Source organism: Sinocyclocheilus rhinocerous, unplaced genomic scaffold (genome assembly GCF_001515625.1).
Source record: "Sinocyclocheilus rhinocerous isolate Xijiao unplaced genomic scaffold, SAMN03320098_v1.1 scaffold561, whole genome shotgun sequence".
NCBI lineage: Eukaryota > Metazoa > Chordata > Actinopteri > Cypriniformes > Cyprinidae > Sinocyclocheilus > Sinocyclocheilus rhinocerous.
The window spans coordinates 14,474-29,979 of NW_015641041.1; the positions used below are offsets into that span (position 1 = coordinate 14,474).

Genomic DNA, 15,506 nt, shown 5'->3' on the forward strand with positions numbered 1-15,506 from the left:
ATATATATATATATATTTTAATTACTGTAAAAAATAAACAAAATAATACAAATAAAGTATACAGCATTTATAAATTATTTTAGCATTTATGCTGTCTTTAATATATGCTATATAAAATAAAATAAATAAACGAACAAGATGTAAAAAAAAAAAAAGGAAAAAAAAGGCTGGTATAGTAATGAGAATATAATGACAATAACCCTAGAGAAAAAAGATTTGGCGGGAAAAAAAAAAAGAAATAAAATTAAATAATGAGAATTTTTGGGGAAATACTTCATTGCTTAGTTAAAGAAATAATGTCACAAAGACGTCTTAACATTACTCTTCATTTTGTTATTCTCAGTAATCTCAACATGGCAGAATATTGGCCAATATATCGATCTATCACTAGTCACAATACTGCAAAACAAAAACAATCAAAAAAACTGACAACTTGTATTATGACTGTAACTAGTATTATTCAGAAAAATTCTGAATGCTTCCTACATTATTATTTTACAGTAACATCGATAACTATAGCAATTCTAGTGTTTAAGTTACTGTATGGCTTATTTTGCTGGCCTGCAGTGTCTTCATTAAGGGCAAACTGGTGATGGTTGAAGGTTCAAACCCCACAAGAGCTGATGTACTACACAGCACTGAAACATTCATCAGCAGAGCTCTCGACCAATGAAAGAGGATCTCACCGTTGAGTTCAGGACCTCCAGAGTGAGGTTCTGCGGAGGAGCGCTCGGCACTGAAACACACAACAGATTGATTACTGAGACGACAAACACATTCAAAGACTCGGTGACGGGAGTTTATTTTTGGCTTTGCTCTGCTTTTTTCGGTCTCCTGTTCCTTCAAGTGAGCACTGGAGGATTTAAGGCATCGTAGTTACACTCCTGAGGCTGATTTAAGTCAGGAAGCATAATTAAGTTTCCCCTTATTTTACATTAAAAGTAACCTTTTTATCGCTTTTTGCTGCTTTTTTAATGTTCATGAATTTAGTTCTGCACCAAATTGATTTCAAATGCGACTTCAAAGGCAGCGATAAATTGGAAATGCAAACAAATACACTGTTATTCTGATATATGTATAATTCATCCAATTGCGACAAGCCTCTATTAAAAAAAAGCTATTTTAAACAAAAAAACTGAGTATTTTAAGCAATATTTATTTTTATGCATATTAGAGTATCACATAAAATAAATAAATACAATAGAAATAGAAATATTTTGACAGCGATAACTTGGAAAGAAATGGTGAGAGAATATATTGATATGTTGATATATTTATAATTAATCCAATGCAGACTTTTCTTATATTTTTATTTATAAAATATATATTTTTTTAGTTTAAGTTTTTATGCATATCAGAGTAACTAAAGAAATATTGTTTGAATAAAAAATATTTGATTTAAATAAATAAACTATTTAAATAAATATTTTTATTAAATACTAAATATTTTTAAATATCAAATATTTCAATTTATAATAAATTAAATTCCTTTTTAGATTAATTTTATTCTCGCTTCTGTGGAAGTGTGGGCTGTAGACAGGAGCTGTGTTCAGATAATTAATAAAATAAATCGTAATCATATTTAAATATAAATGAAACAAAAATAAATTATGTTAATCAATAAAAATGAGTAATAATAAATAAATATTATTTAAATGAACAAACACAAACATACTATATTCAGCCACCACATTGAGCATTGTAATTTCTAAAAAAAAAAAATTTTTTGTGGTCTGAGGACGAGTGTAGAAAGGAGCTGTACTCAAATAATTAATCAAATATATCTGAATCAGATCAACTGGAAACATTTTTATTTTGTGCATATCCGGCTTTACATGCATTGGTTTTCTGTGTCGTACTCAAGTAAGCCAACAGCTTTACTGAACCAATGAAAAACATTTGCCTTCCTGTATGCTAATGGTTTCGCTTTAAGTCTGAACTAAAGCGATCATGTCAGCATGTCACTTACACAAGTCTCGTGACAACACTGACACAAAAACTGAAATGGAACGGAAAATGAAGTCAGGAGGTTCAAAGTAACACGTCTAAGCGTCAGATTTCCCGAAGCTCACCGTCAGACAGCGTTCGGACCACAACATCTTCAGTGGAGACGCCGGGGCCGTGTTTGTTGTACGCCACAACCCTGAAACTGTACTCTGTAAACCTCTTGAGGCCTGTCATGGTGTAGGACAGGCCTGTGACGTCCATGTCCTGCAGAAAAAACACAAACATCAATTAACCTGCACTGTTAGAATTTGAGCTTTTTAAAGTCAACATTAAAACAGGCACAAGCTTTTGGACCACTAAATAAAACAGGCCGTTTCTGCTACTGTTTCTTTAAGACTTCTATGTTACTGACCCTTGATATGGTTGTCTAACATCTTTACAAGTGAAAACTACCAGTGTATTTCACACCGCCTTTACAAAAAGTGCTGTGGTGGTATCATACCAGGGTACTCTGATATATACTATGCTACTGAACGATTTCCATATTCATATATTATAGCATATTTACGGTAATCCAGGGTGGTATTACCATGATATGATAAGCATATATGTCAAAACAAGTGTGCCAAAAACATGTTATGTGTATTGGAGTAAATTTCCAAAAAACTTTTTAAAAAACAGGGTAATATCATAGTAAATGGACACAAAATATATGTAAAACATGGCATTATAATAATAAATGTCCAAAAAAACGGTCAAAAAACAGGATAAAATCATGGTAAATGGGCGCAAAATATGTTTTAAAAAAGGTATTACCATAGTAAAGTGCAAAACAATTTGAAAAAAAAAAAAACACATTGTATTACAAAATTAATGCAATAATTGTATAAAATGTATAAGAAACATGGTACAGTATAACCATGATATCTGTCCGAATAATTTCATGGTATTACTATGGTACAAGTAAAAAACAAATAAATAAATCAAATAAAGCAATAAGCCCCGTCAAGCCGTGGTTTACAGTGAATTTATAACAGCTAAGGGGCGTTGTTAGGTAGTACGACGCGAAATCCATCTTATTTACCCAGTAAATCAGGTTATAAAAAGATTTAAGAATGGTATTGATTTGAAATGTCAGTTTTGTAATTTGAATGATGAGACTATTTGTCACCTTTTTTTTTTTTTGAGGTCTTTTTTAAGGAGATCTCTGGAACTGACATTACTTTGGAGGACAAAAATATTGTATTTTTTATGATAAGCTTTTAGAAAATAAAAATTGTTTTGTTCTTAATTTATTATCTTAGGGAAATATCACATTCATGAATGTCGATGGGCAAAAAATACACCTAGTTTTATAAAATTTAAATTTGAGCTTTGTCAATATCTTAAATCATTGGAGGGTGTAAGGAACAGCAAAGCAAAAAAGACTATAAACTGATGCAAGGCCTTGAAATTCTATCCATTTTAAGAATTTTTGTATTAATTTTGCAGATAATAATAAGCCCCAAGAAGCCGTGGTTTACAGTGAATTTATAACAGCCCCTTAGCTGTTATAAATTCACTGTAAACCACGGCTTCATGGGGATTATTGTTTTTATAAAACGGTTATTCCATATACGTAGTAAGGTTTCACAAAATAAAACAGAGCAAATAAAGTGCAATGATATTAATAAAAACAGTATTCTTCCACCAAACAATGTAGTTCCTCAGAATCAGTTGTGGCAAAGTGGTTGCCGAGCAACAGACAAATGTTAACAAAGGTGTATGTTTGTAGAGTAATTTACAACAGCTTCGAACGTGGCTCAGCCAATCAGAATCAAGGACCGGAACTCTCCGTTTTATAATAAATAAATACAATGCAAATCCTATGATAATATCATGGTACTTCTGTGTTAGTCTGTCATTCATCAGATTAGGCCAACTCACTGAATACTGAATATCTATACATGTAAATATGCGTAGTCATACGTTAATGAGCTTATGTCTGTGATATAATAACGTTTACACTTTTTGTGTGTGTGTGTGTTTTTCCGTCTACAGCTTGATTTTGAGCTTTCATGCGTCCTCACCTGCTCCGAGTCTCGGCCCTTCTCGCTGTAGAAGAGTCTGTAGGTCTGGATCTCGGCGTTTCCAGTCATGGGTCTCTCCCAGCTCAGTGTGACCGAGGCAGTGCTGACAGAGACCACCTGCAGATTCGGAGCCGCACACGGGACCTGAACTGAGAGACGCAGAGGAGACAGAAGAACTTTTTAGGAGGAACTTCAAAAGCTACATCTCAAATCTGACTCCTGCATCAATGCAAAAACACTAAAGTTAATAATTTCGGTTGTTATAAAGTTTTAGGCACAAGAACTGAAAGTAAAGCAGAAGAAACATTTGTCTGTGCTTCAGCTTTAAGTGTTTGAACACACAAAAGGCCACTGAAGTAATTTCTTCACAGTGTCTTCCACTGCTTACAGTTCTACTTGAAGCGTCTTTTTTCTTTGGTTTGACACTTATTTTTTTCACCTTTGGAAACTTCAACAGCACGTATAGTGACAAAAGACGCCACGTTTCAGCAGGATACGTTAAATAATGACAATATCACATGGTAAAAGAAGACTATTCTGGCATCTGAATCCCGCTGAGGATATTTCGACACTTCAAACGAGCGAAATGCATTGTGGTCCACGTGTGGGATGCAAAGCAAACGGAGGAGTGTTGACCTAGAAAGAGAAAATTGTGTTGCTTTAATTCATTTTGTCCGTATAAGTCAAACTGGCTGGTTGTTAGCAAATCATCACACAAACTCTTCCACGTCGACGTCGCAATTAGCATGCATGGACATAAACTACTGCAAAAAAACAGCAAAAAATACTGCACCATCAAAGCCCCTTGGATGCACAATCCTGATCTCGCATACTATATGTCAGATATCGTACGAGCCGGGAAGCAGTTTCCTTTTTTTACTTTTGTCTCTGTATCTGCCCTATGCATGAGCCCTCCAGTAGCACGAGTCTCCTTTCGTCCCGTGAGACCAGCTCGCATTGGCTGCATCTTTCCGGACAGCTCCGACCTTACCTGCATCCCTGAGCTCTCGTCTCATTAATACTAGTCGCCTGTATCCATGAAAATCATCCTGACAGATGCTGCCAGACATCCGACAGTCACACCACCCAGATGTTTACAATTCCACACTCGTACAGCTCGGACAGAAAGAGCCTGTCTGTGAAGAAACCACAGCGCTCCCCAGATCAACAGCGTCCGGTAAGTTTGGACGCGCACAAACAGGACCAGTGTGGTCGTGAGAGAGAGAGAAACCTCAGACTTGGCCCAGTATTCAACGCTTGAAGTGTGTAGGTGTGTGTTGGCTGTTTTACCCTCCAGCTGGGTGGCCACTGTAAGGGGGGTGGAACTCTCGCCCGGGCCGTTAGCGTTGGACGCGACCACCCGAAAGGTGTACTTGGTGTCGGGGACGAGGTTCTGGATGGTGACCAGCATCTCTCCCGGTCCGCTGGTGTTCTCCACACGCTCCCTGCGAGCAAAGCAACAGCAATATGCAATCAAACTAACACAAACATGTCTGATGTATGACTTTAGGCCTGCAACATGCTAGTCAGGAACGTCAATGCAGATGTTTCTAGCTCGAATTTGTCTGCCAGAATGTGTCAACACAATTCATAACAAAACACAGGGGTGTCAGCATAAACAGCCTTCTACAAAAATCTTATGGAAATCTTACTAAACATGTTGATATGTTTATAGCTTGCTAACTACATTTGATCAGATCTGTCTAAAAATAAAACCACTTTTTTTGTCAGTTATAAAAAACACTTTTTTTATTAACATTTTGAATTAGCTTTTTTTTTATTTCAATTTTAGTTATTTTTTTAGTGATTTGACATGCATTTATTTTTGTTAATAATTTAATATAATATGAATTAAATATAATACCCTATTACTTAATATTTTTATTTTTTATTTTACTTTTTAGATTTAATAAATTTTTTTATTTCAGTTTTTTTTATATTAGTAGTCAGGGGTGTCAGCATAAACAGCCTTCTACAAAAATAGTATGACAATCTTACTAAACATGTTGATATGTTTATAGCTTGCTAAGTACATTTGATCAGATCTGTCTAAAAATAAAACCACTTTTTTTGTCAGTTATAAAAAACACTTTTTTATTAACATTTTGAATTAGCTTTTTAAAAATTTTTTTTAATTTCAATTTTAGTTATTTTTTTAGTGATTTGACATGCATTTATTTTTGTTAATAATTTAATATAATATGAATTAAATATAATACCCTATTACTTAATATTTTTATTTTTTATTTTACTTTTTAGATTTAATAAATTTTTTTATTTCAGTTTTAGTTTATATTTATTTCTAGTAAGTCATTTTAGAGCTTAAACTTAAAATTATTTCAGAAATTATGCCAAGGCAACATTTCTAATTTATTATTATTTTTTGATATTACTATTTAGATTTAATTTATTTTGTATTTCAGTTTTAGTTTTTATTTCCAGTTAGTAATTTAAGTGCTTCAGATTGATTTCAGTTAGTTTGCAAGGCAACATTTCTAATTTTCTAATATTTATATATTATTTTACTTCAGCTTTATTTCAATTAACAAAACGTTTTTAATAGTTTTAGTTGACAATAATGACCCTGGACGTCACATGGGAAATGGTAGGCAGACACATTGCATTGTGGGATGCAGTAACCTTCACACTATGATTTGGTTGCTTACTGGACATTTTGTTAAATCTAGTAGTTTATTTGTGTATTTTAAGTGTTTAATACAGAAAATCCACATTCTGTGCACAGTATACACTGTATACTCAGGGACATAAACACTGATGATTTTGCATTTTACCGAATTCTCAGATTAGTGGTCGATCAATGTGCTTTTCAATGGCCGATTCTTAAAATTTTACCTTCGATAACCCCACATCCTTAGTATGTGTAGTATACTAGTATGGTATTCTAAACATCAGCACAGTGTTACAGTTTGCATTTCCTGTTGCTGTTCCTTTAACAACCTGCAGAGGCAGCGTAAGCTGTTCTTTTAAACTACGTAAGACCATGTTAAATGATAATTTTCCAATATCAAACACACATTGGCATCTTTTAGCATCTTTAACCTGTTAGTGCCTTCCAGACTGTAGAACACAGAGTAGGTGATGTTCTCCCCGTGTGGCTCGGCAGGAAGGCGCCACGTCAGCTTGATGAATCGAGTGGACACTAGAGACGCCACGACATCACGCGGGGCGGAGGGCGTCGGGTCGTTGCGCTCGGACGGGCTGGACGCTACATGGTCAGTAGTGGCATCGGTCAGTGAAGGAAGGGCAACGTCTTGAGTACATAGAAGGGGGATTGTGATGGGAGGGGCAACAAGGGGGGTAAATTATAGATACAGAGTTCGGGAGGAGAGGGAGGGTGAGAAAAAAGGAAGAAAACAAACAAAAGAACATAAAATAATTGACGTAAATGAAAAGACAACTACAATGACTTCAAAATCAAAACCAAACAGCAAATTTACTATGAGACAGAGCAGGAGATGGAGGCTCAGCGCCAGGCTAAACATGCAGCCACGTCATGTTACGAACACTGAGGGGAAGCATTTCATTAACATTCATATTAGTAAGCACAATGTTAATTACAGTTTCACATCTGTCCCTGCAATTAAAACATATTGATGACTTCATCTGAAGTAGTTAAAAATAGCATGTTCTATAGATATATATATGAAATCTGGCGTAGATCCAAATTAGAGGAAACTCGGGCTTATCTACTGCAAAAGAATAAACAAATATATACATATATATCGCCATACAATATACTGTATATAAACATCTATCTGTCCATCCATCCATATATATTTATATTATTCAAAATATTCCTCAAAATATGTAATTCCTGGGGATGAGTCTTGCTTCAAGGTCAACAATACAAGTGTCAGTTAACATCTACAAACCTACAAACACAAAACCATTGACTTGGAACACTCTGAATCCTGTATGATTGGCCAATCAGCTCCAGGAAGAGCTACTGATTGGAAAACGATTCATGCAAAACTGAAGAGAAGTGGCTATTCACTGTACTTGTCTGCAAAAGATGTGTCAAGCTTACGATCAAACTAGGCCAGTGAACCAATGAGAAACCTTCAAGAATCAAAACCTGAGAATAGACTAGAATACACTAGAATAGAATAAAACAGAAAAGAATAGAAAATGTAATAAATGAATAGAATAAAACAGAAAATAACAGATTAAAATAGAATAAAACAGAAAAGAAAAGATTAGAATAGAAAAACATAGAAGAGTAGAATAGAACAGAACAGAATAAATGGAATAGAATAGGTTTTAATAGAATAGAATAGAATAGAATAGATTATATCAGAAAAGAATAAAACTGAAATTAACAGAACAGATTATAACAGAATAGAATAGAATAAAACAGAAAAGAATAGGTTAGGTTAGAATAAAATAAAACCAAAAAGAATAGAACAGATTAGAATAGAATACAACAAAACAGAAAAGAAAAGAATAGAATAGAATAGAAAATCAAAAAACAATAGAATATAACAGAACAGAGTAGAATAAAACAGAAAAGAATAGAATAGATCTTCAACCGGGGACCCACCAATTAACATAATTTTTTGTAAAAAAAAAATAAAAACATGGGTAAAAAAAAAAATCACAATGTCAATTTTAAATATGAGCACCCAAAATTGAGAAGCAAGAGCACTCTCAGTTGATACTACAAAGATATAATATAATTGGCAAATTATATTAATTATATTATTATATTACATTTCACGCACTCTGAATGTTCCTGTTTACAGCATGTTTTTGCAGCGGTGAGAAATTTAGCCAATCACAGACATGTTTGTTGATCTCTTGAACGTAATGGCCAATCAGAGGTTTCTAAGTTAGTAGCATATTACAGTATAAACTTAATATGTAGCTCTGCTTGACACATTTTCTATCGGGGGTCCCTGCTCCATGTCTCTATCTCTTCTCAGGGGTCCTTACCCTGAAAAACGTTGAAGACCCATGAATAGATTATAATAGAAAATAACAGATTACAACAGAAAATAACAGAATAGATAAAACAAAAAATAATAGGTTATAATAGAATAGAAAAACAAAAGAATAGAATATAAAAGAACAGAATAGAACAAAACAGAAAAGAATAGAATATAATAAAAAAAGAACAGATTATAACAGAAAAGAACAGAATAGATAAAATAAAAAACAATAGAATAAGTTATAATAGAATATAAAAAAACAAAATAATAGAATATAACATAACAGAATAGATAAAACAGAAAAGAATAGAATATGTTATGATTGAATAGAACAGAATAGGTTATAATTGAATAGAATAGAACAGAACAGAATAATAGAATAGATTAGAATAGAAAAACAGAAAATAATAGAATATAACAGAATAAAATAGATAAAACAAAAAAGAACAGAATAGGTTATAATGGAATAGGATAGGACAGAACAAAATAGAATAAAACAGAAAATAAAGTAACAGAAGAGAACAGAACAGAACAGAATAGAATGCTTTCACAGCTTGTGTCCGGGCATCACCCTCAGGTGTGAGTAACACCCCACATCAGCTGAATGAACCTGCTCGAGGGACAGTGGGGCGACTGTGTGACGGCGCGGGTGCGAGTGGGCGAGGTGTCTGCCAGCCTGCCGCGTCTGGCACACAAACGGGCATCAGAGACCAGCTGGAGATGGTGATGTGCCAAACTGGGCACTGCAGCCCACCGGACGGAGCTTCCCGCTCATATCCTGACTCAGCACGAGTACAGACAGAAAAACAACACTGACCTAAGATAAGACACCTGATGGGTAAAAATAAAACGTCTGATAATGATGTGGCATCATGGGACTTCAAGAAAGAACTGCAACGTTATCACTGTCTCCTGCTACATTCATATCTTGATTTATTTAACACCCCAACGAAAAAGCTAATCTCAAATCTCCTCGCTCTCCGTCAGGGCTTCACAGCTGGGGGGAAACGCTCACACTGCCCTTCAAAGGCAAGATCTTAAGTCAGGAAATGGCATCAAGCACAGAAGGGACCTTGGGATATTATTATTATTATTATTATTAGATATGCACCAAAAACACTATGAAATAAAACAGAAATAGAAAACTGAAGCAGACCCGAGGGTGTGGATTCAATCAGCTGAGGATCAAAAATGGATGCTGGGAAACTTTTGGGTTTGAAGTTCTGTACCTCTCATTCAGTATGCAGGGCTGAGCGCTATAGCTAAAGATTACAGCTCTATATTTCCAGCCGTTTCATGATATTTGATACAGAGCTTGATGTTTATGCATCTTCTCTGAAATGACTTAGAAAAAGCCAAAACAGATTCATAATATTTAATTAAAAGAACTAAATAAATAAAAAATTCACAGTTTCACAGACCTATTGATCACAATGAAAGACATTATGATATAATACACACACGCAATTTTATTATGACCTAATAGAGACATTTCATTTTAAATCTAAAACCCAAAATACACAGCGTCAGGACTGCAGTACATCATTCCTGAAACTCTTGTAAGGAAAAAAGGATAATAAATGAGAGGTGAGGAAGATAAAAGAGTGATGTGATAGCTGAAGGAATGACGTGTCATGTTGATATGAAAATGGCATTAAAGTGTTTCCTCTGAAGGAAATCTGCACAAAGAGGATGGCACTACAAAGGTTACAACCCAACATACTCGTCTCACATCCAGAGCCTTGATCTTCAGCTCTCCTTAATACATCAGCTTATTGAGATGAAAGCTTAGGATCATTTCAGCAGAATGTTTTCTTAGTGCGGTCTGACTTCAGCCCCAACCGTTTCTACAACCAAACCAAGTTATAGAGACAATTAATTAGTGGTGTTTACCAAGTCAAGCACCACTATTGTAATTGTTTATACTTGTAACTCAAAACTTGAGGATAAACACACAAGACAGTAAGAAACCATCTAGGAACCTACCCAGAACACCCTATCAACTACTCAGAACACCCTATCAACCACCCAGAACACCCTATCAACTACTCAGAACACCCTATCAACAATCCAGAACGCCCTATCAACTACCCAGAACACCCTATCAACCACCCAGAACACCCTATCAACTATTCAGAACACCCTATCAACCACCCAGAACACCCTATCAACTATTCAGAACACCCTATCAACCACCCAGAACACCCTATCAACTACCCAGAACAACCAGAACACCCTATCAACTACCCAGAACACCCAGAACACCCTATCAACTACCCAGAACACCCTATCAACCACCCAGAACACCCTATCAACTACCCAGAACAACCAGAACACCCTATCAACTACCCAGAACACCCAGAACACCCTATCAACTACCCAGAACACCCTATCAACTCACCCAGAACACACAAAATACCCTATCAACGACCCAGAACATGCTATCAACCACCCAGAACACACAAAATACCCTATCAACTACCCAGAACATCCTATCTCAACTACCCAGAACACGCTATCAACCACCCAGAACACCCATTCAACTACCCAAAACACCCTATCAACCACCCAGGACATCCTATCAACTACCCAGAACACCCTATCAACTCACCCAGAACACACAAAATACCCTATCAACGACCCAGAACATGCTATCAACCACCCAGAACACACAAAATACCCTATCAACTACCCAGAACATCCTATCAACTACCCAGAACACCATATCGACCACCCAAAACACCCTATCAACTACCCAGAACACCCACTCAACTACCATGAACACCCTATCAACCACCCAGCACATCCTATCAACTACAGTTATAGAGACAATTAATTAGTGGTGTTTACCAAGTCAAGCACCACTATTGTAATTGTTTATACTTGTAACTCAAAACTTGAGGATAAACACACAAGACAGTAAGAAACCATCTAGGAACCACACAGAACACCCTATCAACTTCCCAGAAAACCAATCAACTAGCCAGAACACCCTATCAATCTCCCAGAACACGCTATCAACTACCCAGAACAACCAGAACACCCTATCAACTACCCAGAACACCCTATACACCACACAGAACACCCAAAACAACCCTATCAACCACCCAGGACATCCTATCAACTACCCAGAACACCCTATCAACTCACCCAGAACACACAAAATACCCTATCAACGACCCAGAACATGCTATCAACCACCCAGAACACACAAAATACCCTATCAACTACCCAGAACATCCTATCAACTACCCAGAACACCATATCGACCACCCAAAACACCCTATCAACTACCCAGAACACCCAATCAACTACCATGAACACCCTATCAACCACCCAGGACATCCTATCAACTACCCAGAACACCATATCAACCACCCAGAACACCCTATCAATCACCCAGAAAACCCTATCAACTACCCAGAACACACCGAATACCCTATCAACTATTCAGAACACACAATGAACTACCCAGAACACCCTATCAACCACCCAGAACACCCTAAAAACAACCCAGAACATACTATCAACTACCCAGAACACCCTATCAATCACCCAGAATACCCAATCAACTACCCAGAACACCCAGAATATCCTATCAACTACCCAGAACACCCAGAATACCCTATCAACTACCCAGAACACCCAAAACACCCTATCAACTACCCAGAACACCCTATCAATCACCCAGAATACCCAATCAACTACCCAGAACACCCTATCAATCACCCAGAATACCCAATCAACTACCCAGAACACCCTATCAATCACCCAGAATACCCAATCAACTACCCAGAACACCCTATCAACTACCCAGAACACCCAAAACACCCTATCAACTACTCAGAACACCCTATCAACAATCCAGAACACCCTGTCAACTACTCAGAACACCCAGAACGCCCAATCAACTACCCAGAACGCCCAATCAACTACCCAGAACACCCTATCAACTACCCAGAACACCCCAGCAACCACCCAGAGCACTCTAGCAACATCCCAGAACACTCTAGCAGCACCCTAGCAACCATTCAGAACACCCTAGCAAACCACCTAGAAACACCCTAGCAACTATCCAAAACCCCTTAGTAATGGAATAGCAACCAACAGCTCTACAGTAAAAGCTCCTTTAAGTTTTTTGTCTTTTACGAAGGGCAAAGCAACATAAAACAGTGTGCTTGTGTCTGGGTTTCTTGTTCTAAAATCCCCCTGGTTCTTGAAGCACTCTATACCTGTATAAACTCTTGCTGAAACAGAGAGATGGAGTGTGCTGCCTCAATCACACCTGACTGTCTGTTTGCGTAACCTCAAACCCACAGGAAGATTGAGAACGGGACCCGCCCAAACGCTTCACACCGTTATTTATATCTGGCCTGTTATTTATGGATTCATGTTTACGTCACAAGGTCATTATGATCGTCGTCATTAGTCGGGTGGAGAGAGAAAGCGGATGACCAGCAGACCAAGCGCGTGTGCCACTTCCTGTCAAAGCCCAAAAGCCCCATAATCCCACAGAGAGAGTTTCCTGTATGGAGCGGGTGTGGAGAAACAGTGCTGTTTCAGATTGTACAATCACACAGCAGGGATAAAAAATAAAAAAAAGCATTCTTCTTTCTCTCGTTCGCATTCTCTCTCTCTCCATCCAGCCGAGCAACTGACAGGAACCCCGGCCAGCTCATCAATAGCCATTCACACAATCCAATAACATCTGATTGCTCATCAATCGAGCAAAACAGCAGCAGCAGCAGCGAAGCCGCAGACCTCCAGAGGGCCAACGCTGCAGAAATCACATCCCAATCAAGGGGTTTGTCAGATGGAGGGTTTCACCACGGTAAACAGACTCATAATCACACACAACAGGTCTAGATGGCAAGACTTTAAATGCTACATGGTGACGAGCTTCAGGGCCTAAATATCTCTTCATTCCCATCATGTAGGACGATACATACCGTGTGATGGTAGAAATGTATCAAGAGGTATTTTTCTACACCGCTTTTACTACGGTAGATTTATCCACACAGATATAGGTGGACAGGGAGAGCCTTTCAAAATAGGGGTGCATAGAATAATACATTCACCAAGTAAAAAGTAATAATAAATGTAAATTAATAATAATAATAATAATAAACCATTTTGTGAAAATACTAATTAAAAAGTAAGTTACATTACTTTTATAATTTTAACAAATTAATAATAAAATAAACATAAATAAAATAAAATCATGCTTTTTTGACAGGTGCTGTTAGAGACTGAAACTGACTTGTGTATATGATAATAAAATAGCAATTTTTATAAAAATAAGTAAAAAGTAAGGGTTTAATTAATTATATTTTTTAAAATAATCATTAATTTAAAAAAATTTTTTGTAACGGGTGCAGTTAGTTACTGAACCTGACTCATTTAACAATAATAGTAATATTAATAAAATTAATGTTATTAAAATTTGTAAAAAAAAAAAAAAGTAAGAGCAAAAATTGTTTGCATGCATGTACTGTATGTATACACACACACACACACACACACACACACACACACACACACAGTGGGTTTATCAAACAAAAAGGAAAGGAAAAGGATGCAAAAAATGCACATATGATTTCATGGTCCAAATGAAAAAATAATAATCAAATAAATGACGTACCTCCCATTTGTTAAGTATTTTATTCACTGGATTATTTAAATAAAGGCATTACTACATGGTTTAAATTTTTTTCATTGAATTTATTGACTATATTGAGAGGATTTCTGTCATACTGCCCACCCCTACCACCATGCTCAGCGTAATGCATGACATTAACATGTTGAACAGAATGTAATCCACAGCATGCTAGCAGATCTCATTACACACAGAGACATAGTTACAGCTGGAACGAGAGCGATCATGTGCTGGCACTGTACTGTAATGGAGGAATAAAAAAAAAAGTGTTTTAGCATCAAAGCTCGTGAAACCAGTATTCACACTCCATCTAACACTCGTGTGGGTGACAGGTGTCCGTTCCTCTGAAATCTATCTAATATCATCTGAGATTAAATTAAGACCTACATTTGGTTTGGTAATTTTTTTAAGGAATATTTTAACATTAAAATGTACAACAATAAAATGTACAATTAAAATTAATTGTAATTTTAGTATATCTATTTTTTTTAATGTTATATTTATTACTACTACTATTATTATCAACAATACTTATTATTAATAATAATAATAGTATCATTTTATATTTAATATTTTAACTTTTATTTTTTTTATTTTTGTATATATTTATTATTCACAACAACAACAATAATAATAATAATGTTAGGAACGACATGGGGGGAGGGTAAATTATGACTTAATTGTAATTTTTGGGTAAACTGTCTCTTTACGATTCTTTTCTGAAACATACAACAATAAAATGTACTATTAAAATTAATTGTAATTTTAATATGATTTAAAAAATATATATATTTATTACTACTACTACTATTATTATTATGATTATTATTATTAACAACAATAATTATTACTTTAATAATAATAATAATAATGTTATATTTATTA

General features: G+C 35.7%; 1 protein-coding gene across 1 annotated transcript in view; it reads right to left on the reverse strand.

The window, feature by feature from the left end:
* LOC107754357 (neogenin-like) overlaps positions 1-15,506 on the reverse strand; it is a gene marked incomplete at its 3' end in the record, with an annotated part of 85,916 nt that overhangs the window by 13,748 nt on the left and 56,662 nt on the right. The window contains exons 8-12 of the mRNA XM_016570775.1: positions 7,077-7,287; positions 5,307-5,461; positions 4,017-4,165; positions 2,073-2,211; positions 687-736 (exon numbers count right to left, since the gene is read on the reverse strand). Coding sequence (XP_016426261.1) covers positions 687-736; positions 2,073-2,211; positions 4,017-4,165; positions 5,307-5,461; positions 7,077-7,287 — 704 coding nt within the window. The remainder of the gene's footprint in view (positions 1-686; positions 737-2,072; positions 2,212-4,016; positions 4,166-5,306; positions 5,462-7,076; positions 7,288-15,506) is intronic.